Genomic DNA, 25,190 nt, shown 5'->3' on the forward strand with positions numbered 1-25,190 from the left:
TGGACATCTCCCCCAAAGATAGTAAACCAAGAAAGAAGAACAGAAAGAATTCATAAGCAAAAGAAACAATATGAATGAGAAGCAAAAGGAATTACTAGACTCATGCTTCTGAGAACAACCAGGCAAGAGGCTCAGAGAGCACCCAGTCCAATGTGCAGCAGGTGACAGCATACCAGGAGGGATGGTTTCAGGACAGGGGAGACTGAGAGAATATCTGATGTGAACAAATGTTTTGACACAAGATGCAGACAACTGGTGGGAGACTGGATGAACTAATAAGTGCACAAAAATCTAAAAGGGGGAAAAAAGTTATTAGGTCTAGAGAAAACAAATAGTTGTGCAAGAGAGAAATCATGTGTGTATTACACAGCTTCTGTGTGAATGATATTTACATAGTCGTACTAATATAAACATGAACTGCTGATACAACCCAAATTACAACACAACTGTACTTAAAGAGGACTGAGATAGTTAACCACACAGGTGCCCAAGTGAATGAGTAAGCCCTGGCTGTGAAAGTGATCATGGGGAAAAAGACTAGTCAGAAGTCAATAAGTAATGTATAAAGGCTTTAAATCACTAAGTCTCCACATTAACAAGTCACTTAGAGATACAGAGGGGACTGCCAAAGAGAGCTAAAAGGAGTTCAAAGGTTGCCTCTGAAAAGCAGGAGGAAGCAGGAGGTGAAAAGATGAGGAAGGGGTCCTGCTGTTTTCATAATAAGTCTTATGAAATATTTTCACTAAGTTGTGTACAAATTAACTCAGGCATAAGAAAAAACACAAGATTGCTACAGGAGACTTTTCAAATAAACACAGTTCATTGGGACGCCCCTTTCCCTATCTCTTTTGACATCACTGTCTTGTTTCAGATCTCACCGACCTTCCCCCAACTGTTCACCCACATTCCAAAGAGTGCACTGACTGAGAAGAGGAAAGGGAGACACTGGGTGACCCTAGGATCTGCTCTACTAGAATGGTGATAAAATTTGGGGGTGCGCTTTTAGACCACTATCACCAGATGATTTTTCTGGAAAACGTTAAAGATTTCTATGAAAGTCACAAGCACCAAAAACCAGGCTGATGCAATTATCATGGGTTTCCTTTTCCTTTCTTTCCATTGAATATCCTGTTCAAATCATTGAGCGTAAATTTACCTTGTTTCTCTATGTTCTCCTCCTCTATGTCCCCAGTCAATTACCTTTAGTGGAACTCGGATTCGCACATACACTCTAGGTATTTGCACTACTGCAGACAATTTAGCGCCCGGACTGCTTAGCCGGGTCTCCTCCACCTTCAGGGCAGCTGGGGTACAGGCACCCACACAGGCCATAGTCCCTAGAGGCCAGGGGCCGGAAGCGCGGGAGGCTAAAGCTTTTTGCGTTTCTTTCTGGCAGGGAAAGGGCCTATGCTGGGGCGGAGCGGCCTCCACCACCCGAAGATCTCTCGTGGTCGCAGCGCACCGGACTCTCGCTCTGCAAGGCTGTCCGCACTTCCCAGTTTCAGGGCGTGGCGGTCGAAGACTAGAAGTAGGAGAGCCCGCGTCTTGGGCCGGGAAAATAGAAAGGCGACAGGGGGCGGGGAGGCGCGAGGACAGGGCTGAAGTGGTCCCGCCTCCGGGTTGGCGCCCACGCCGTCCGACAAGCCAGGCGGCCGCTGATTGGCTGTGCGGGCTCAGGCGCTGTGTGCCCCGTGAACGCGAATAACCCTGAAGGCTGGGTCTGTGACCGACAGTAACCCCGGCCCTAGATGCAAGGGGCGCCGCGGAGCTCTCTGGGCGTCGGCGCAGCCCCGCCCCGCCAGGCCCAGACCCAGAGGCCGCGGGTTGGGCTGCCTGAGCTGTGGTTGAGAGCTCTGCGCGCCGCCGCAGACAGGGCCTGGCTGGCGGCCTCCGCCCCCAGCAGCCTCCTTCCTACCTCAGCTGGGCTGTTAAAGCAGTTTAGTGGGGGGTAGGTGTGAGGACCGGAGCATTGGAGTCGCTAGGATCCTAGTTCTGTGGAATCACATTGGGGCAGGAAGCTCGACTGGGGAAAGGGGTGTCCCAATGAACTGTGTTCATTTGAAAAGTCTCCTGTAGCAATTTTATGTTTTTTCTTACGTTATGCCTGAGTTAATTTGTTCATAACTTAGTGAAAAATTTTCATAAGACTTATTATGAAAACAGCAGGACCCCTTCCTCCTCTTCTCACCATTTTCTTCTTCTCAGAAGCCACCTTTGAACTCCTTTTAGCTCTTTGGCAGTCCCCCTCTGTATCTCTATGTGACATGCTAAGGTGGCCTCTTAGTGATTTAAAGCCTTTATACATTACTTACTGACTTCTCATTAGGTCTTTTTCCCCATCATCACTTTCACAGTCACCACTCACTCATTCACTTGGGCACCTACATGATTCACTTTCTCAGTCCTCTTAAGTACAGTTGTTTTGTAATTTGGGTTGTATAAGCAGTTCATGTTTATATTAGTATGACTACATAAGGAAGGCAGCTAGGATAAGGTCCTTGCAGAAGGATAGGAGGGGAGGGGATATTAAATAGCAAGTCTCAAAGGCATCCTGTGTGGGGCTGGGGATGTGGCTCAAGCAGTAGCGCGCTTGCCTGGCATGTGTGCGGCCCAGGTTCGATCCTCAGCACCACATACAAACAAAGATGTTGTATCCGCCGAGAACTAAAAAATAAATATTAAAAATTCTCTCTCTCTCCTCTCTCTCCCCTCTCTCACTCTCTCTTTAAAAAAAAAAAAAAGTCATCCTGTGATTTGCTACTCTCTGCCAACGTTGACCACAGTGCCTTAGTCTGAGTTAGAATACCTGTTTCTCTTCCTCATAGTTTCAACCACAGCAGCCCAATCTTAGCTACCCTTACCCTCACCCCAGAAACAGTCAATCACAAGCAGACACCTATTTAAAATGCTTTCTTTTTCTAATCTAGAGGTGTCAAAAAATACCAGGTAAGACTCAGCCTCTTAATGATGTAAATAAGGAATTGAAATTATGCACTTCTGGTTGTCTTATTAACATCAGAGCATGAAGAGCTTCATAGACCATGCTAGCTAGCATCCCTCACACCACCAGTCACCTGTACTGAGCCATCAGATATGCCTTTAAAAAACCCTAGACAATAGACACCTGTTGGCATTCCTCTATTGGGCATCCTTCCTCTTAGGGAGCTCTGCTTTCTATTACTCTAATAAATCCTTTTATTTTGCTCTTACCCTTGAGTCCATGGATTTCATTCCTCGAATTCAAATTTGAGTCAAAGAACCCTTGTTACAATATGAATGGCTGTGGTGGGATTAGCAAGGTGGCGGCCTGTCTGTCCTCCCTGCTCCTGGGCACAGTGCCCTATTGGTGGAAAAGGTAAGACTGAAGGCTTTGGCCTGATGCAGCTTCTCCCACCCTTTACTCCAGTTCCATGGAGTCCTGTGGGGACTGATTATCCTGAAGGAAAAGGACAAGGCAAAAGAAAGGGACAGATGTGTAAAGGATAAAGGGTAATGCTCACATGTTGGAGGTGGGAATGTAAATGGAAAAACTATAGAAAAACACTGTTATAACACCCACAAAAAGTTACATATTGAATTGCCATGTGACTCAGACATTCCACTGCTAGTTATGTACCCAAATAAATGCAAAGGAGTCCTCAAATATTTGTCCATTATTGTTCATAGCAGCATTATTCCTAGTAGCCAAAAGGATGAAACAAATGTTTACCATTAGATCAATCAATAGACCAGCTGTTGAATACACATACGATGGAATGGACAATAGAAAGGAACAATAGAAATGAATCGTGTGGATGAATGCAAAAGCAAGCAAGACGAAGAATGTCACTCCTAGGATTCCATTTCTCTGAAACATCCAGAATACATAAACCCATAGAGACAGAAAACACATGTGTTGTTGCCAAGGATGGAAGGTGGAGTCAGGGTATGTTGACACTGATGAATGAGTTTGGGATTTTCTTTGCAGTAATGAAAATGTTTTGGGACTAGAGGTAGTGGTTGTACAATTTTAAATGCCGCAGAATTATTTACTCAAAATGGTAACTTTGTGTTATGTACATTACGCTTCAAATAAAGTGTATACATCTCTGAAATGAACAAACTGAAAGGGAAGTCCTACAGACTAGAATTCTCTAAGACAAGAGTAAAAATAGCTTCCTGAGTAATCCTGGGTCCAGCACTTATTTTCGAAGTCACTTTTTTTCTTTTTCTTTATTTCTTCTAGGTATTCACAGGGTTTTTCAAAATGTGGCCTGATCAGGCTACTCACTACTTCCTTTAGGAAATGGATAAGATGGAGAGGACCCTTTTGGTCCCTCCGAGATTTCTCTCCTGGGCCCAAGACTGTCATCAGAAGTCAGCCCAGCACACGCTGTCCCTCTGTGAGGCCTCTGTGGCCTGGGTATAGCAGGCTGGGCAAAACAATGGGGGAGGGGAGGGACTGGGTTGACAAAAGGGGAGGGTTCTGCCTCCAGCAACCCAGGATAGAATCTCAGTTCCTTGAAGTCTGTGATTAAGGGATTAGGGTTTGCTACATTTCTCCAGGAAGTCAGTATTCCATGAATCAGCACTTTGCCTGTGACATAGAAAATTAATTATAGGACACAAAATAGGACTCCCATTCCTTATGACTTTTCCCCCAGTTCACAGCAAAGATAGAACTTTAAAAGACATGAGAACCAAGTATAGTGCTGCTGCACACCTGTAATCCCAGTGATTCAAAAGATTGAGACAGGAGGATCACAAGTTCAAGGCCAGTTTCTACAACTTAGCAAGACCCTGTCTCAAAATTAAATAAAAAGGGCTGTGGATGTAGCTTAGTAATAGAGTGCTTGTTTGGTGTATTTGAGACCTTGAGTTCAAGCCCCAGTACTGGTGGGGGAAAAAGACATAGATCTTTATATTATTTCATCAAGTTCTGTGGGTTTCAGTGCAGGGAAACATTTCCAATAAAGGAAGATGCCTGTGAAGGAACTCAGAACTTTATAGGAGGGTGGAGTATGAATGGAAAAGAAGAGAGGAAATGTCAGGCCTGTTTCTATGATGGAGGGGAGGGCTTAAAACTCGGTTGTGGGTCAGTGTTAAGAGGGGGTCAGGAGGTGGAGAGAGCTGGGTTCTTGCAGAATACAGGAGGCCTGGCAGTTTGTGCTTGAGTTCAGTTCCCTTCTATTGGCCGCCAGGGAGGAGGGCCCCTACAACCAGGCTTTGCCTCTGAGTATAACTGAGTATCATTGGCAATACTTGGGTATAAAAGTGATTTAGGCCTGTCTCCTTTGTACTCCACTCCACTCCCAGAATAGCCAGGAGGTGAGATCTCAGTTCTGGAGCCAGGCCACAATGCCACTACCCACTCTGCCACAGCTTTTCTCCAGATCTTATCCAGCTACCTCTTTAGTTGAATTCAGATAACAACAGCATCTACTTCTGATACAGTGAGATGATGTGCTGTTCTGTACCCAGTGTAGTGCCTGCCTGTAGAAGTGTTGTTATTACTGTTATTATTGTGGAGAATATCATGTCCTCCATTCTGATGGACTGAGACCTTGGATTTCTCACGCTAAAGCAAGTTGGATTTGTGCTTATGCAATGGCCCTTTCACTAATGTAGAACACAGTATATGAGTTCTTCCAACAAGTATAATTTGGTATAGCAAAGTTATCATCTTAGACTCTAGGTAATCATCTTATACTCCAGTTGTCTTTTGTTAACATAACTAATATTTGCCTCCTAAAACTTTAAGACCAGGGACCATGTAATTGAATAATTGAGGGAAAATGGAGTGGTGTTTTTAATACAGTATTTCAGTCAATGGTTTTTTTAATATATTTGGGTTTGAATCTAAAAAGAATGACAAAAACATTTAAAAACAAGATTGTTTTTAATCATATAATTGTTTCATTGGTATAGAATTCATATACCACAAAACAAACCTTTACATGGTATAATTCAGTTGTTATTAATATATTTCAGCATCATGCAAGCAACATCACAATCAAAATTTTGAACATTTCATGCCTCAAAAGTCTTGCCCATTAGCAGTCACTCTTACAGCCTCTGTCAACTACCAGTTTACTTTCTATCTATACTTTTCCCTATTGTGGAGACTTCATATAACTGGAGGCATATAATACATGTCCCTCTGTGTCTGGTTGCCTGGCCTCAGAATAATGGTTTCAAGGTATATCATGGGGTATCCATGGGATGTCATGTATCAGTACTTAATTCTTTTTTTTTAATTTTTTTTTTTTAGTTATACATGGGCACAATATCTTTATTTTGTTTATTTATTTTTATGTGGCGCTGAGGATAGAACCCAGGGTCTCATACGGGGTGCAAGGCGGGCGCTCTACCGCTGAGCCACAACCCCAGCCCAAGTACTTCATTCTTTTATGACTGAATAATACTCCACTGTATGACTATACCACATCATGTTTATCTGTTCTTCTGTTGATGAAGACTTGAGTTATTTCTACTTTTTGGTTATTTAAATCAACTATGAACATTCATGTACAAGTTTCTGTGTGGTGTGAATTTTCATTTCTCTTGAGTATATACTGGGTTATGTGGTAACTATATTTTTAACCTTTTTCTAAACTCTTTCCCAAAGAGCTTAAATTCCAAAGTTCACATTCTCACTAGCATTTGTGAAAGTTCCAGGTTCTTAACATCTTCACCAATAGTTGTTAACATTTAAAAAAATTATATCTGTTCTAATCCATATGAAATGATATCTCATTATGATAATGGTAAGCAACTATGTATGTGCTTTCAATCATTTGTGTATCTTCTTTACAGAAATGTTCAAACACTTTGTCTATTTTAAAATTGGGTTTTTGTCTTTTGTTTTAGAGTTCTAAGCGTTCCTTTTATATTTTGAATACTAGTCTCTTATCAAATAAATGATTTGTGAATATTTTCTCTCACCCTGTGGGTTGCCTTTTCAATTTCTAGTTAGCATCTTTTTTTTTTTTAAGAGAGAGAGAATTTTTAATATTTATTTTTTAGTTTTCGGCGGACACAACATCTTTGTTTGTATGTGGTGCTGAGGATCGAACCTGGGCCGCACGCATGCCAGGTGAGCGCGCTACTGCTTGAGCCACATCCCCAGCCCCTAGTTAGCATCTTTTGAAAGCAGAGAAGTTCTGAATTTGATGAACTTCAAATTATCTGTTTTTTTCTTTGTTGCTTGTCCTTGGGTTATATTTTTGAAAAACCACTGTCTCATCCTAGTTTATGAAGATTTATACTTGTTTTCTTCTAAGGGTTTTATAGCATTAGCTGATTCATTTTGGATTAATATTTGCATATGGTATGAGGAAGCAGGCCAGCATTCCTTTTGCCTGTTGATATGTAGCTGTCCCAGCAACCTCTGTTGAAAACCTTTTTTTTTTTTTTTCTTGGAGAGTGGTCTAGGCACACTTATCAAAAATTAATTGACCCCTAGATGTATGGGATTAAATCTACATTCTCTATTCCATTCCAGTAATTTATGTGTGGTTTCATGCCAGTAATGCACCAGTATCTTGATGATTAAACCTCAGGAGTAATTTTGAAATAAGGAACTTGGAATTCTTCAACTTTGAACTTGTAAAACAAGTTTATTTTGGCTAGTCTGGGTCCCTAAATTTTCCTGTGAATTTTAGGATCAGCTTGTCAAATTGTCTTCTAGAAGGAGTCAGAATTTGATAAACAATTGCCTTAAATGTGTAGATCAATTTTAGGAATATTACCGTCTTAACAATTTTAGGTCTTCCAGTACATGAACATGGACTTTCTTTGCATTTATTTAAGGATTCATTTTTTTTAACTTTCTCTATTATTATATTATATCAATTTTTTGTTCTTTTGTTGCATGGTTAATTTTTTTTCTTTTTTTCTTTTTTTTTTTTTTTTGTACCAGGGATTGAACCTGGGGGTGCTTAACTGCTGAGCAACATTGCCAGCCTTTTTTTATTCTTTATTTTGAGACAGGGTGTTGCTAAGTTGCTTAGGGCCTTGCTAAATTGCTGAAGCTGGCTTTGAACTCGAAATCCTCCTGCCTCAATTCCTGAGCTGCTGGGATCACAGGCATATCCCACCGCCTGGCACATGGTTTAATCTCCATGCCTAGACAAGACCTTAGTCTTTTTATCCCTTCTCATATTAAACATGATGGAGGAGCAGAGTTCACTGCTTTGCCCCCTGGGAGCCCTTGCTCTCCATCTCACCCTCCGAAGAAAGCTGTCACTCCTTCCCTTAACTGTTTTCCAGTTCTAAAATCTCTCTGTTTTCCTCTTTCTTTGGATAACTTTTGCAGACAAGGAAGAAAACAGTCCAAGGAACAAATTGATATAGAAAATATGGAGGAGGCACAGAGGTGTGTTTAATCAGAGGGAGGACAGCCAGGTGTGGAAGAGGAAGAACTGAGAAGGCAGCAGGAGCACAGCGAGGACATGTTGTTTCCCTGGGATGCCAGTCCATGCAACAGCAGAGACGCGGCAGGGCAGGTGCAGTTATGGGACAACCGAAAAATTATTCTGACTTCAGCATTTTAAACAAGGTAGAAAGGGAGTGGGACTCAAGGTAGAAAGCCAGATTTTCTTCGTTGAAGAAAATGTTACCCTCAGTCCAAGCAAAGCCTTGATGTATGCTATCTTTGATTTTTGAACACCCAGAATTAGAGTCCTGCTTTATAATGACTCTAAGAGTCATGCTTCTTGTTCAAGACAAGGACATCCTTAGATCAGAAAGTGAGGTGAACTGACAGAACTAGTTCTTACAGGTCACAGAAGCTGAGTTGTTGGTCAAGGAGGTTCCTGCTGGAATAAGGAGCTTGTACAGATGGTACAAGTTCCGCCCTCTCTTTGCCACAAGAGAATTACCAAAGCAATAGAAGCTGAGAGTAAACCAAACCAAACACCTTTTCCATCATGTGATGGTGAAGCTCTCTCTACTCCAGGAATCCACACAGCTTCCCTGGATTATTTCTTTCTTCCTGCTGTTGTGAGTCAGTGGTCAGGAAGCTGTTTATTGCCTGGAGGCCAGGGCTTTCCAGGAGCTGGGCTGCCCAGCCTGGTTACCATGTAACCCATTGCTTTCCCAGGCAGAGCCTCTGCAGCTGCTGTCAGCCTCTCCCAGCATCTCTGTCTTGGGTCGATGTGACCACGTGACACATGTGGTCCTGGCATGCCTCCAGGCCAATGTGCAACTTCAGGTATGTATTTGATTTAATAGGAGCAGACACCTCCTTTCCTGCTGCCCAGAGTTTAACCTAAAGTTACCCTTAGGAAGGCAGGGCAGGTTACTGGGGTATGACTCAAACCTTGTAGCTATTTCTTTTTTTTTTTCACTTTTAAAGGTACAGGACACACATGGGCTAGTGAGCCATAGAGAAGGTCCCAGGAGACTATATCACAGTCAAAAAGTTCCCAGACACAGTGCAATCAGATTCATTTCACTTTTATTATTATTAACCACAATCTCAGATCAGTACAACAAGCTTCAGATTTGATATTAGTAGAAATTATTCCAAAATTATTCTTAGATTACAAATAATTACTATTTCACATAAAAAGGAAAAAAAACTCAGGCAAAGAAAAGATATGTTTCATATATTTTTATGGCAATGAGCATATATTCTCAAATTTTATATTTGCCAATTCCCCAATGAATACTTTGAATCTCTTAAAGGAATCATGTAGACCAATGACAACATTTAGGACATTTGGACTTGTCAAGTTCATTGTGGTCACTGCTAATATAAATTCTGCAGGACTTGAGAATTCCTCTGCTGAGGATCTCAAAATGCTTAATAAAAAGCTTTAGCTGAACCTCAATTTGTCTTTCTAGGTAGTTCTGTGTTATTACCCCATTTAGTAGAAGATAAAGTGAGTACATTATAATTAACTACTTGCCCAGTGCTGCAGTTTCAGTGTGTCCCTCAAAGTTCATGTGTTGCAACATATGAAAGCAACCAACTGAGAAGTGAGACTTTTTTTTTTTTTTTCCCGGGATGGGTGGGTGAGGTTACTAGGGAGGGTCTCAACCATTGAGCCACATCTCCAGCCCTATTTTGTATTTTATTTAGAGCAGGGTCTCACTGAGTTGCTTAGGGCCTCGCCATTGCTGAGGCTGACTTTGAACTTGCAATTCTCCTGCCTCAGTCTCCTGAGCTGCTGGGATTACAGGTGTGCACCACCATGCCCAGCGAGAAGTGAGACTTTTAAGATGTGATTAGATGTAAAAATGTGGATGTGTAACTGACGTGATTCTGCAATCTGCATTTGGGGTAAAATTGGGAGTTCATAACCCACTTCAATATAATGTATGAAATATGATATGTCAAGAGCTTTGTAATGTTGTGAACAACCAATAAAAAAAAGAAAGAAGAAATAAATAAATAAATAAATAAATAAAACGATGTACTTCAACGTAAAAAAAAAAAAAAAAGATGTGATTAGCCCAGGAGGGCTCTGAATGGATTAATGAGTTTGGGGAATGAGTTTGTTATAAAAGTGAAGGTCACATAGCAAGTTGGCTGTTAGGAAAGGCCAAGATTTTACCAACTAATGTAACAGGGCCACCTTACTTTGTTTACCTTTGAGATTCACCCCTTTGAGCTACATATACACAGATTACACTTAGGATACTAGCAAACCAAGGAGAAAACTTTCCATTTTAAGTGATACCATTATTATTTCATGTTAAAATTAACAATGATAAATAAATATATTCAAATTACTTTCTCCTCCATAATATGTACACTTCATAAATACAGGCCTAAGAGAAGTCTCCAAAACAAAACCCAGAAGGGAATCTTGCAAATACTTGTGCTGATAACCCTCCAACCAGGCTCCTATTGATACAGGGCATTGCCATAGGTTCTCAGGGGTAAAGGACTACTCAGAGGGAGCCAGGAGGGGATTGAATCCAAGGATACTTTACCACTGAGCTGCATCCCCATTCCTATTTATTTTTTTAAGACAGGGTCTTACTAAGTTGCTGAGGATGGCCTTGAACTTGCCATCCTCCTGCTCAGCCAGCTGAGTTAGTGGGATTACAGGAGTGCACCACCATGCCTGATACTTACTCAGCAGCTTCGGAACCCACTAGGTGTGTTGTCAGAGCCCTTCCTTTGAAAAGTGATCTCTTAGGAACTACCTACAGAGACTGCCTCTTTACCTTTCCATCTCTGATGCAACTTGGAGAATACATCTCCTCTAAGCTTTTCTTTTATTAACATTTAAGCAGAATGTTTTAATGACTCTAGCCCTGCTAGGAGTAATTAGCTTCATTTATGTTTTAAGATGTTCTCTTGTTTGGTTATTTTTGTTTTTGTAATGGGGATTGAACCCAGGGTGCTTTACCACTTAGCTTCATCCCCTATCCTTTTAATTTTTTTAATTTCAAGACAATATCTCACAAAGTCACAGAAGCTGGCCTTAAACTTGTGATCCTCGGTCTCAGAGTTCCTCGGATTAAAGATGTGCACCACTGTGCTCAGTCATTCTTTAAGGTATTTCCTCTTCTTGCCATTGATTTCTGACTAGGAACAAACTTCTCTGCAGCATTTGACATCAGCATCAACAGTTATTTTCTGGCCAGGCTTGGTGGTGCATGCCTGTAATCCCAGTGGCTCGGGAGACTGAGGCAGGAGGACACAAGTTCAAAGCCAGCCTCAGCAACTTATCAAGATTCTAAGCAACTGAGACCTGTTTCTAAATAAAATATAAAAAGGGCTGGGGATGTGGCTCAGTGGTTAAGTAACCCTGGGTTCAATCCCTGGTGCAAAAAAAAAAAAAAAAAAAAAGTCATTTTCAGCAGGATGATGGATGGCAGTGCCTAAGAACCAGCAGCTAGAACTTGGGACATGACTTCATCTAGGAAACTCAGATGACCACTGACATTGGGTATCTGGATATTAACTTGTTCTTGGCAGTCTGGGCATCTGCATTGGAAAGGTTAGGTAATTGTTTTTACTTGGTTATAGGCAGCTTGATAACAACTCCACAGCTGCAGCTTGAGAATGAGTGTAAATCCCAGAGTTCAGAATCTGAGTTACTGGTATAAAAGAAGAAACATTAACTAGCTGATTTCCTTTGGCAATAGCCTGGAACAGAAGGCTGGTGGCATTGCTGTGGCTCTTGACATGAGGTCCGGCATTTACTTCAGCGCTTCATGTGGCAATACTTTTTGCTACAACAGCAGTAGGAACAATTCTGTCTCCATTCTGTTTTTTGAATTCCACCTCCAGAGTATTTGGACTTAATACCAAATACCCTTTACAGTTTAGATGTGAGATGTCCCCAAAAAACTCATGTGTGAGACCATGTAAGAGCGTTTAGAGGTAAAATAATCGGGTTATGAGAGCCTTAAACTGATCAGTGCATTAAGCTGCTAATAAGGATTAACTGGGTGGAAGCCATAGGCAGGTAGGGTGTGACTGGAGGAGATGGGTCACTGGGGCTGTCTTTGGGGTATATATTTTGTTCATGGTGAGGGGAGTCTGCTTACTAGTGCCAGGTCCTCAGTTCCTTTTCTCTGCCACATACTTCTACCATGATGTTCTGCCTCATCTCAGGCTCCAAGGGAATGGAGTTGGCCATCTATGGACTAACAACTCTGAAATCATGAGCCCCTAAATAAACTTTTCCTCTTCTATTGCCCATGTTAGGTCTTTTTGGTCATGGCAGAAAAAATATATATATCTGTATCTTTATCTCATAGGGTGGCCAGCACCTCTCCAGGGAATTCTTGCCTGCTCAGAGGTATCAGCCTCCTAAGAAATTAAAGTCTAGAATAATTAGTGAAGAACAAAAGACAAAGAGTCAGAAAAGATAGTTTTAAAGATGGAGTCCTGATAGGTCCAGTCCACATAGGAGCTGGAGCTACACAATTAGAAAATGGATCCCTGTGGTTTATTTAAGGGGGTACATCAAAGGCAAGGATAAGGTTTCAGGGGTGGAGTTTTGCTTCCTGATGTCTTGCAGTCAGCAGGTTGATTGGCATCTTGGCCGGTTACACCCATCTCAGAGAAGCTGTGCGGCTACAGCAGGTCACCCCATCTCTGGTGCTATGTGGGACCAGGCGGAGCAGAATAAAAATTTACATGTTTGTGCAATCTTACCCTGTGGGACTGCCAGGGGAAGTTCCCAAACACCTATTCATTAGGCTGTGATGTATGATACAGTCCATACACAGCCCGCTGATGGCTCTCAATTAAAAAAAAGAAAAAAAAAAAACGGACTAAAACATCCACCAAGCCCATTCCTCATATTGAGAAACTGTTCAGCAACTTGCTTTAGAACAGGATAACTGGCACCAAATCCAGTTAAAGCCCTTCTTACTCTTGTAAAAATGATTCTGAACATAGTAATGTAACTCATCTGATGTCACAATATAAGAAATTGACCAAGGCTTTCTTGTAAACAGCAGCATGCACATTTTCAATGACACAAAGTTGTGGATTCTGAAAAGCCACAGCTTTGTCAATCCTTAGTGGAGACTGAAGGGCAGCTACTTCTAAAGGAAGAAATGCTGGTGCTGTCGTGATAGGGAATAGGTACTCCATTAGAATATGGATGTTATCCCTCAGGTATTCCACAGTATATGCCCTATCCTCCCCTGTTATAATCCTACTTTACCACCAACTGCTTCAATTCCATAGGTGATCTTAAAAGATGAATCTCTTTTAGTAGTCAAGCTGGATGCAAGAGGCAGTAAATGAAAGGTCCTTAAATTGTTGAGTCCTCATATCTATTGCCTGCTTTAATGAACAAATCAGGATGTTTGATGCATGAACATAGTTTCAGAGATGCAATCACCAAACCCTTTGGTAATTTGGTAAACTCAAGGACCTAAAGACATGGAGAAACTCTTGTAGGGACAGCAATTAGAAAATGGCTCCCGGTGGTTTATTTAAGGGGGTACATCAAAGGCAGGGATAAGGTTTCAGGGGTGGAGTTTTTAACTTTAGGAGTAAATTTGAGGGAATAAAATCTTGACAAGGACCCGGCTCTGGTTAATAGCTTCATGGCTCAAGAATGCTCTGATCGTGTCACAGCCAGCTTAATGGAAATGAAGATGGCGGCAGAACTCCTCCAATTTCTTAGGCATTTCTTTTTCAAAGGGAAATACTCTAAGTAAAATGTTTTCCTGTTCCCACAATTTTGTGTCTACGTATGTTTGCTTGACCCAATTCCACTTGATAAATTCATTTTGGGATGTTTGGAAGTGCCATACAAATCCTATCACTGAGGAGAGCAAAAAATATCCTGAGGATGGCACACCAGAAAGATCAAAATAGCTGGATGAGCAGCTTATGGAATCTAAAATACTGTGAGCTGCTATATTCACCAATTTTGGACACAGCCAACCTGAAGACTTCTGTAAAAAATCTCTGTTATTAACAAAAAATAATTCTTACCCCAGAAAGACCACTTTTACTATTAAGTAAATGCTTCTTTACCTCAAGTCATTGATTTGCTTTGGATTCTAGAATCACCAAGCTCCATGACTTGGGGTCAGGAAAGACAGAAGGAAGAATGCTGTGTAGAGGAGCTCAGTGTCTTTGCTAGGCAGGGTCCGATCCCTGCAAGAGCTTCCTTTCCCTCTTTTCCCATCTCCATGCTGTCCTTAATTATTAATCATGCCTTGCACACCAACTCTCTCTCCTGGTGATCTACCTGCTTCACAAGCCATATGCCAAATAAAAATAGTTTTCTATTCCATCTAGAAAAGCCTGGGCTGAATTAGCAGAGGATGTCACAGAAAGTTTCTTATATTTTTTTTTTTAGCTTGAGCCACCTACTCAAAGCTCAGGAGAAAACTAGGAAAGAGTTATCTGGGACAAAGATCATTACATTTAGTTACTAGAATGTCTAGATGCTGGTAGTTGGACCCAGACCAATGGCTGACCAGCTGTTTGCCTCTGAGGCTATGAGGAAAATGAGAAAGAAAGGTAATTAAACAAAGCAAAGTCCAATGGAAATAGAAGAGAGAAAATAAGTGTATCAGCTTAACAGTGATTTTTCTCACTTTCAATACTCCTTTTTAGAATATTCAAATTTATTAATTATTTTAAAAAATTGACACATAAAATTGTATGTATTCATCATGTACAATATGTTTGGAGGCATGTATACTGTGGAATGGTTAAAACTAGCTAATTAAAATATGTATTACCTCAAAAAATTATCAAAGCTTTTGCATTTTAAAAGAATACTTTACTGGAATGGGTTAAGGTCATCACTTTTAGCAACCTGGTAGCATTACTCAGTAGTTAATCAACAGAACATTAAACCTCTGCCCAGATGGCTTTAGAAAGGGAACCTGGACAACCCCAAACTTAGGCACTCTTGTGGCTTCCATCTCCAGTTCTTTTAATCCTGGCCAAGACAGCGGCCTTGGATACTTTCTTCCGGTCATAAGCCAGGCCGAGGACAGCCATGCAGTCGATGAAGAACGTGGTAAAGTTGATGTGCCAGCGGTACTCACTGGCAGAGTAGTCATAGGGGAAGGAGTGGTGGTAGTTGTGGAAACCCTCACCTGGAACAAACCAAGGAGAGAAGTTAGGGAGCTCAGTAAATTGCTGTGTTCCTCATCTTTGCAACCTCTTACCCAGCAGGGCACCACAAACCTCTGAGAAAGCTCCTGTTGTTGAATGAATAGATGAACCCTGTGTCTTCTACTTAAGGCAAATAGATGCCCTCAGAGGCATCAAGAAGCCCTGGTCACCCATGGCTGCCTGGGACCCTTTGTGAGAGAAAGTTTTTCTTGGGGGTAAGAGGATGAGACAGACCTGGTTCTGTTGAGAAATGATCTTAAATTGTAAAATGCCAGAGCTTCAGTAAATACTGGCCTGAGACCACACAGGCTCTTTGCATTTTTGCATGTGTTGGGGGAGGGTCCAAAGGAAGAACTGTGGCTGTGCTTCTTACAAAGGTGAGTATATATAGTTAAGTGCTGTGGTATTTGCCTGTAATCTCAGCAATTTGGGAGGCTGAGGCAGGAGGATCATAGGTTCAAGGCCAACCTCAACAATGTATTGAGACCCTATCTCAATAAAAAATCAAAAGGGGTGGGGATATAGCTCAGTAGTAGAGTACCTTTGGGTTCAATTCCCAGTATAAAAAAATAAAGAAAAGAAAATGAAAAAAAGTTGAGTAAGCAACACACTTTTCTCCACCATACCTGTGCTCCCCATTAAAGTGGGAGGTTGTGATAAAATGGCCAGCAACAGCCGAAAGTCAGAAGAAAGGAAGCTCAGCCAGGGGCCAGAGCTCCCCTAGCCTTGGCTAGTACACAATGGACTGATCTGGCTTCTAATTCTCTGAGTTTTGATCCTGGAGCAGGGGAGGTACTGATGAAATAGGAAGTACTCTGAAAACACTTCTGAGATCCCCCTAACCTCTGAGATTCTGAGAACTCTTGGGATAAGCATTATTTCACTGTGCTGGAATGGAAAATAAAGAAATTTGGGATCCAGAACATTTCTGTAATTGGTAAAATGTTTGGCAATTCTTGGCAGGATTCTTCTTTCTCAACAGCTTTCAACACTAGCAACACTGGCCCTTATTGTGCCTAGGTAAAGAACAGGCATGATAAGAGAGGTTGTTGTACATTTTGTAGATAAAAACATCCCAAGATAGAACAGCAATGATAAGAATAGCAAGCAATCATAGGAGGTTCTGCCAAGCAAATGACTGGGCATCTCAAGGTGCCTATTCCTGTGTATACCAGACTGTCCACAGTATGCACTGGTAGGTGGAGGGATAACACTAAGGCTAAGGGTGACCCAGGATTGCCACTTCCACCTGTGGGCTTCACAGCAAGGCTCTGAGTGAGCACTCACCATGCCTGTAGGTATCAGATTTAAAATGAATCACACACACACAGAGACAAGGAATGGAAAAAGGGGAGAGTCAATGGGAGCAACTGGGGCAAAGAGACAGCTGAAGAAAAGTTCTAAAGGATAAGCATGTGACTGTTGAGATAAGTCAAGACCAACAAGATGAGAATGGCAGGAAAGAGTGGAGGAGAGCAAAGGGCAAAGGGACAGGGTTTGCAGAAGCAAATGACAAATGGGAGAAAGTAAGATATTGGCAACTAGTTTGAACTGAGGGTCACAAAGAGCCTGCAGATGTGGAAGCTCACTGGAGTTCCATTTACAACACAGGACACATGTCAGTCTAGACTATTCCATTTCTATGAAAATCTCAGATTTGGACGTGTATAGGTGATTTATTTCATTGTACATATTCTTACTTTGAAGAATCAAAGTAAGTTTATGTATAATGCTAGAAGTTTCCTGAAAGGAGTCGGGAGATGTATGGAAGTAAAAAAAGAGATAGGGTGGGGTGGGGGGGAGAACCCTTACAATGAAGGCAGTAAATATGACCTGGATTGAGAATATAGAGGAAGATATTAATGAGAAAAAAATAGTGTTATACAGTCATGAGCATAGACTTGTGAGTGGGAGGGCTGCCAAGGTGCTACTGGATGAAGAACAGCTTTGATCCTGGTGAGAAGAAGCCAAGGAAAAACAACCTGAGCCTCAGTCAAACACTATGTTCACTTAGAAAGGGCAGTAAACAGTGAAGATAGATGGTAGAACTCTTTTTTTCCTACCTGGCAACTGGGAATGGAACTATAGAGACAAATAAACTCAAGAATATTCAATATCAGGTCATGAAGCAGGAACTTCTTATGAAATTATCTGCCTAGAAAAGGAAAACTCAGAGTGGCTCAATACAGGTAGTATTTAGAGATTATTTTTCAACTTAAAAATCAAAAAGTTATTATTTTTCACCTTTCCCATTTACACAAGTGTTGTTTCCTGAGAGTTAGAAGGTTTTGAGCCTGACCATAAGATCAGACAGTAGATGTGACTTACCCCCAGCTCCCAGAGAAACCAGTATATTCTCCCGAGAATCAATGTTCTTGTCATAAGGGCGGTATCCATAGAGGTGGGCAGCACTGTTCACCAGCCAGGTGACGTTGAGTACTATAGCATATCGCAGGAAAGTGGCAACACACAAGCTGTGTAGAAAAGTTTCACCCCAAAAGAACCAGGGCACCAGTGTGGGCAGGATGAAGCACATCAACAGGACAGCGGGCTTGTAGTATCTACATTGAAAGATCCCACAGTGAGTCTGCAGAAAGAGAACTCTCACACCTACCTGGACTGTCCACTCTCACTGGACTGAGCTACGTCTTTTCTCCCATACTATAGGCACAGGGTGAAAGAAACCAGCACAAGTGAATAGGGTGGAAAAAGGTTTTGAGCACATGGTAGGAGTTCTACTGCCTAGAGTATTGTCCATCTGCCTTAGGGCTAGCCTCTTGTCTTTCTGACTCAATGGTTACTTTCACTCGTCTTGGGAGCACCCTTTGAAACACACCCTTGCTGTGCCACATTGGTGCAGATGATTAGAGGTTCTCTGTTGCCACCAAATAAAATCCTAAGTCTACATCTGTGTCCATGACTATACTGTGAACATTTCTTGCATTTATTGATATCATTAACATAGCTCAGTGAGAGTCTGAAGGTGTAACTCAGCAATAGAGTGCTCACCTAGTCCATGAAACACATTAAGTCCCAAATATTCACATTAAGTGAATATTTCAATGAAATTGACCAATTAAAATAGATTGGAAATCATAGTCTATAACTTTTACATGTGTACATATATCATTCTATTAATAAGTATTAATTAATATAATCTTTTTAAAATATTTAGTTGTTGATGGACTTTTATTTTATTCATTTATTTATATGCTGTGCTGAGAATTGAACCTAGTGCCTCACGCCGTGAGGTAAGCACTCTACCACTGAGCCACAACTCCAGCCCCTAATTAATTTAATCTTATTCTTATAAAATCACATTGTATATTGTATGATAATATTATATAACATATTTAAGTTTTTATATGTGTTCCACATCTGGGGTGGTGGAATAAAATGGGCTAAGAATGCAGTCCTCTCCCTGCAAATTATCAGAAAGTAACAGCAATAAACTATGGCTATGGGCTTATAGAATGTTAAATACGAGGACTTAAATGATTTTGAATTCACAGACCCAACAATCCTCTTGTCTTATAAGTGAAAACTGGAGGCCCCAAACATAAATGCCCGGGGCCGCATCCCCAGCCCCATCCTCCCTTCACTCACCTCCTCTGGAACATCACCAGCTTCTCAGCTTTTAGGTCAGACAGGTCCAGTGTCCCCCCCTTCTCTTTGACAGCTGGGTGTTTGCGCACGAGTAGCCAACCCACGTGAGAGAAGAAGAAGCCGCGGCGGGAGTTATGAGGGTCGGCATGTGTTTCTGAGAATTTGTGGTGGGTACGGTGATCTCGGGCCCATTCATAAACATCATTCTGGAGGGACAGAGAAGAGGAACGCAGGCCTGAGGAGAGATGCCCTCCTGGGAGAAGTCCAATGCCCAGATGTTTGCAAGGGCCCACGGCTCTTAGCCCAAGCATACAGTCCCCAGGAGTCTGGCCCAATGAGGAGGATCTATCTATCAGTCTGGCCCAATGAGGCCTTGGATCCTAGGTTGTTGGTATGTGGATAAAGCTATGGGGAACTCTATCTTGATGCCTTCACAAGTGACAGGTCATGACAGTGACTGAGGCCACATTCAAAAAGACCTCTGGTACTATCTGGGACTCTTTCCATCCCTTCAAAAATGTGCCTACATGTCTCTTCCTCCCTTTGCCCCATATGGACAACATCGAGAGCATCAAACTGTAGGGTACTAGGGCAGAGATGGTTATGCAATTGTGGTAAGCACCTCACATGTTGCCAAAGAGAGGGGACTAATGTGTTTTTGTTTTCCTCTTGATACAAGTTAAACCCCACACAAGGCATCCTGTGCCCATTGCTATAATGTCACAGCTAGGAGAGTCCCCTTCCTCAATTCCCTTCATTCTTTTATAAACGTGTGCCTCAATCATTCTCAGTAGTTGACCTAGCCAAATAGCAACCCCAGATCAGATGACAACGTTGGTCAATCCAACCGCAGTAACTCAAGTTTCCTCATCTGTAAAGGGGAGAGAATAACAGGACCTACCTTGTGATACTTGTAATAACTCAAGGAGTTCCTAAGTCTCTTAACCATCAATCTCAAAGGAATTATAGTAGGGTTCAAAGATAATCTCCTTAAAGCATGAGTTTATTATTCACCGTCTGCCCAAGAAACCAGGCTCAGTGCATGCCCCTTTATGATAAAGGACTACAACACCCACAATGCATGAGGACACAGAAACCTTGATAATAATCCTATACCTTCAGAGCCTTTGCTATTTAACCCCTATTTTCCTTCCTAATGACTCCGAGTATTCCATGTCAGATGCAGCCAGGCAAGGAGCCTATACTTGAGATGACCACAAGAGACAAGAAAGAGCAATGACTATCCTGCTAGGGATCTGCTCTCGGCACTGATCTCCTCCATGACACCCTGGGTCATTGTTAGGGTGGTGACAAAAGAGCTGAGCAGCATCAGCTTCTCACCTGGAACGCCATGGTGTCGGCAAAGATCAGGAAGAGCCGCAGAGGCAGCCGTGCTTTGTAAGTTCGGTGGCTCCACAGGCGATGAGCTCCTGCAGTGATGCCCAGGACACTGATTAAATAGTACACATAGGCTGCCAGGACAAGATGATAGGGAAGTCACCAACAGGAAAGTTCCATGGGAAAGCATATCAAAGTACCTCTCTTATGCCACAAGTCATGTGTTCTTTAGGCTTTGAGTATCAGCTTCAGCTGAACCACAGGGCTGCCTTGTCACCTTTAGCTCCTGAAAAGTGACTATCACCTCCCTGTCTCTCCTCCTAGGAGAGTGGAGAGGACTCCCAGGGACTAAGGAGGCAGGATGGCAAGAGAGGAATAAAACTCTCATGACTATGCCACTATCATTGTCCGTATGAGCGTTTGACCTTCAGCTGACCTTCTCTAAGGTATTCAGTGCCTCAAAATATTCCCATAGAGTTTAGGAACCATGAGCAAGTGATTTTCAAAATGAGCAGCCAGAGCAGATCTGGGCACTGATCAATTGGAGCTCTATGGTGTAGGGGACATTCAGGGCATGCATCACTATGGCTATTTAACAATCAGTGCAAAAGTATTCCAATATTGTATCAGGCAGAGTGTCCTGATAGGAAAGTCAGCCCTGCACACAGTCATATTTTTAATTAGACTCAGTCTTTACCAGGGATGTTAATATTTTCATATTCACCATGAAAGGGGCTGGTACTCTTAATATTGCATGTTGTAGGTGGGGAAATAGGTGCTCTAGAGATTCCTGCTTAACAAGGATCACACATTCCTTCATAGCAAGGAAAATGGGAGTCTTGGTTTGAATCTAGGTTTTATGTCACAAGAAGTTCTTGTTCTACGTCTATTATCCACCCTGCAAGATCCGTGCCCAGGTCCCCAGTCTCTCCTTTGCCAAGCCCCCGAACCCAGTCAATACTAATTCTAGACAACACTGAGAGATAATCAAAGCTGGCATAGGAACACTGCAATATTGTCCTGCCTCAGCCTCCTCTAGGCCTGCAGGATCAGGAGGCACTAGATATGATGTCTACTGGGGAAGGGGGCAATGGTGTACCTATCTCGTTAAGCAGCTCTAGCAGGCAGGGGCTCAGGCCTTGGGAGAAACTAACAATTTTTCATTCCCAGGAGCCAGCTGGAAACAATGGATCCTAAGGGGCCAAGAACATAGCTGTGGTGGAACACAGGACACATTGTAACAAATTGTCCCATGTTCTTCTGGAGCTAGAGATAACAGTTTGCTTAAACAGCCCCCTCTTCTCCTTCCCCTCCCCACCAAATCTGTCTCCTTCCAGATCCCCCAAAACAGCCACATAGTCTCTGGGCTTGAAGCCCCAGGTGATTCTTTGCCTCTGGCCACATGGTGATTGAAATCTGATGCTTTTTACCCATATCTGGAAAAACCACAGTGGACCAAGAGCCCTGCATCACCAGGAGGAAAGAAAGGGTTTTAGGCCAAACAGAAGCATTCAGTTGAGAGGCAAGGAAGTATATAGGATTGTTTCACCGTGCAGAGTGCAGATGGCCCTGGGATATTGGCATTGAACTAGGACAAGACCCCAGGCACTGTGGTGCCCATTCTATCCACACTTGTTGGTCTATCAAATAGAAGGCTTGATATGTTACATTCATTCTCTCTCCCCCAGGGAAGGACTGTTGGTGTCCCTGTTGATGGTCAAGCAACATCTCACAGGTTTGTCCAGAAAAGTAGCTTTGCCCTTGGGCCCTCACTATTGTTAGAGACATCTTTTCAGCTCTGCCCTGGGGGCTCTTTCACAGTCTACTGACAGATCTCTCAAAATAGCTGATTCAGGAGAAATGCTGGGATAACACACATTGTCCTAAGGAACAGAACCTTCCCATCCTAAAAATATTGTCACCATTTGGTACTTGGAAAAACTGCAATCCAGAGAAAGGGGATATTCTCAGTTGCATTTCCATGTGGCACCTTGAAAATTCTCTAAGAAAAGCTCAAGGGGCCAAATGTTACTACCTATCAGACCTAAGAGATTCAGAGGGAAACAGTCTAATACCTACCCAAACAGCCCTTCCACCACTGCCCTCCAAGAGAGCTGCCAGACGGTTCCCCCACTCCTAAATTTATTCCAGAAAATTTCTAGTTGGCTTATGGAGAAGACATCCTGACTCCCCAACTGCTCAGAGAGCAGCAATTGGACACCTAGGTCTCTAGAGCTCCCTACTCCTCCTTCCCAACTCAGGCTTCAGGGGCAGAGATGAATTTGCCTGCAAAGCACACGTGCAGGTCAGGAAGGAACTGGGTGACCTTATCCCTCATTACAGCAGCCTGGGAATGAGAAGAGGCCAAGGAGGTGCTGATGTTAAGTGTTGGGTCCTTGGCACTTCACAGCCTTAGGAGAGGAAGGCAGGATCTGGGAAAGTGGGGAATGGAACATGAAGCATTTCTGCAATGTTATTTCTTTCTAAGCACATATGTTGCATTTGTGGTAACCAGAAAAACTATCTGGAATAAAGAGCAACACATCTGTGCAACTTGGGTCATGTTATGTTTCCTCTCTGACAAACCAGCCAAATCTGGTCAAGGGGTCAAGATGAAAATCATTTTGTGGACAAGACTTACATTTATCCTTTTTCCATGATCTGGCCTCCTAAGCAGTTTCCCTTGCTTTGACGCCTGACTTTGTTTAACACGTTGCTCATGAAGCCCCTGGCCTAGCATCAGGTTCCTATGCTGTCCTTGATTCATGGTAGGGACAGGAAGCCATGTAAATGACTTAACTTTCTTTCAGGGACAGCCACCTCTGTGCTACAGGCCTACACCTAAAATCCTACAGTGTAAGGTCACAGGGCTCACTCCCAGCACCCCTGTTAAGGATGGACACTCCTGCATCCCAATCCTATAAGGCTCTGTTCTCATCCCAGTTAGTCCTTCAAGCAACCAAACACTCATAGCTGGCTAATCCTGGACAGAATTGGGGCCTCTGCTCTGTGTTAACACTACCATATTAAAGTGCAATGGAAATTTGGGTGCTGATTCAGGACAAGAGAAACTGCTTACCACAGAGCAAAGTGTAGAACTTGCAGGTGGGAACCAATGTAATCCCATACAGGGCTCCCAAGTGCAGCAAACTCATGAGGATGATGTTTCTCCAGACATACTCAAGCTTGGGCCTGGGGCCCTCTGCATCCTGATAGCTGGGGTCGTATATGTCATCCTTCATTTCAGGGCGTATATCTTCCCCCAAATAGAGAGGGGTCTTCTCCAACTTCTCTCCCCCATTCTTCAGGGTCCCCTTGGGAGGCGCTGTGATGGTGGTGGTGGTGGTGGTGGTGTAGGAGCTGGATATCTAAAAGGCCAGGAAGTGGAGAGTCAGGAGACAGCAGGGACTAAAAGCCCAGGAGGGCTCTAATGCAGTTGGGGAAGTGTGCAGGAGAGGCTCAGACTCTTCCCCAGTGCCCAGGTTACATGAAGGTGGCCTGTAACCTGAGATGGAATAGGGAGAAGCTTCCAGAAAATGTGCAGATAGATTGCAAATGAAACCTCAAGGTAAAGGGACAGAAGGAGGGAGGGGAAAACATACCAACACACAAAGGAAACCGTGTATAAGGGCATCCGCAGGACCGCAGTTTTCTTTAAAGCTCAAGAAGCAAAAGTTGATAAATGAACCCTCTAGATTAAAACCCACACCCCAACCGTGGGCAGCAAAACTCGGGAAAGAAGGCCCGTTCCTCAGAGAAGCTCTTAACTGTCTCCCCCACTAATCAGTCGTCTACAAGCCCCATTCGCGCCCGCCAAGCCGCGGGACGGAGGCCACTTCTGGGACGCTCACCTCCTGCAGCATGTGGGCGGGCATCTGGCTCTCGGGTGCTTGGATCACGCTCCCGGGGCTGAGGCTGCGGAGCGAATTTGGCACAGCTGAGACTGAGGGTGGACTTCGGTTCAGGGGCCCGCTTGAGCGGGGCGTCGGTGGAGCTGCGCTCGGAACACCTCTCTGCTGTGGCACGCTGGATGGCTGTGCAGGCCCGACCCGCTGTGCGCGGATCTCTCTGGGCTCGGAATTTAAGGAGTAGATCTGGCAGTGGGTGGACGGTGCCGGGTATTTTATCCGCTGCCAACAAGGGGCAAAGTGCGCAGAGCTGCTTGGCTGAGACAGCCTGGCGTGGAGGTGAGGGAGGGAGAGGGGAGGGGACAAAGAGCCGAGATGAGCAACAACCCGAGCCAAGGATCTAGGATGCTGCAGGCGGCAACACCACGCCGCCTCTGCCCCTGCCTCTGCCTCTGCGAAATGCTAATGAGGCTCTTGTAAACTCTGGCCTGTCATTGGCCAAAGGGAATTTGGTGCCACCTCGTCCTGCGGTTACCATTGGCTGGGCGCAATCTGCTGTTGCCTCTGCCGCCAGCTCCTCGCCCCCCTCCCCTCTTTTTCTCCTTCTCCGTTTCTCTTCCACCCTCTCCTGGGCCTCTGCCCCGGCACCCCGCGGCTTTGGGCGCGTCAGGGAGGTTTTTCTCTGGACAAGGGAGAGGATTTGGTTCGGCACTGGGGATGCATTACAAGCCCAGTATTGGTCACAGCGAATGGTTGGGCACTGCTGAAATTGCACGGGGAACTGTGGGGAAGACACGGTGGCGCCCAACACACAGTTCCATCCTGTCTTCCCTTTCCTTCAGACGCGTGGGAGG

General features: G+C 43.4%; 2 protein-coding genes and 1 pseudogene across 2 annotated transcripts in view; all 3 read right to left on the reverse strand.

The window, feature by feature from the left end:
* LOC120885406 (uncharacterized) overlaps nt 1-3,231 on the reverse strand; it is a 53,275-nt gene extending 50,044 nt beyond the window's left edge. The window contains exons 1-2 of the mRNA XM_078021955.1: nt 3,211-3,231; nt 1,201-1,911 (exon numbers count right to left, since the gene is read on the reverse strand). Of these exons, the coding sequence (XP_077878081.1) occupies nt 1,201-1,911; nt 3,211-3,231 (732 nt within the window). The remainder of the gene's footprint in view (nt 1-1,200; nt 1,912-3,210) is intronic.
* A 9,585-nt stretch (nt 3,232-12,816) lies between these two features.
* LOC101970482 (cytochrome b-c1 complex subunit 2, mitochondrial pseudogene) lies at nt 12,817-15,043 on the reverse strand (annotated as a pseudogene).
* Nucleotides 15,044-15,181: 138 nt separating this feature from the next.
* LOC101965270 (acyl-CoA desaturase 1) lies at nt 15,182-24,781 on the reverse strand. The gene is made up of 6 exons (XM_005333688.5): nt 24,340-24,781; nt 23,568-23,856; nt 20,492-20,622; nt 19,151-19,356; nt 17,873-18,105; nt 15,182-15,525 (listed from the first exon to the last, which is right to left on the reverse strand). Exons 1-6 carry the CDS (start codon nt 24,361-24,363, stop codon nt 15,326-15,328), a joined length of 1,083 nt encoding a protein of 360 aa, XP_005333745.1. The 5' UTR covers nt 24,364-24,781; the 3' UTR covers nt 15,182-15,325.
* Between the last annotated feature and the right edge of the window lie 409 nt (nt 24,782-25,190).

This window comes from Ictidomys tridecemlineatus, chromosome 1 (genome assembly GCF_052094955.1).
Source record: "Ictidomys tridecemlineatus isolate mIctTri1 chromosome 1, mIctTri1.hap1, whole genome shotgun sequence".
Lineage (NCBI taxonomy): Eukaryota > Metazoa > Chordata > Mammalia > Rodentia > Sciuridae > Ictidomys > Ictidomys tridecemlineatus.

Coding starts and splice junctions, on each gene's coding strand:
- LOC101965270 (XM_005333688.5), bottom strand. CDS start 24,363: ATGCCCGCCCACATGCTGCAGGAG. Junction 20,623..23,567: donor GTTCTACACTTTGCTCTGTG/GTAAGCAGTTTC, acceptor TTGTCCTGGCAG/CCTATGTGTACTATTTAATC. Junction 19,357..20,491: donor CCGACACCATGGCGTTCCAG/GTGAGAAGCTGA, acceptor CTGTCCCTCCAG/AATGATGTTTATGAATGGGC.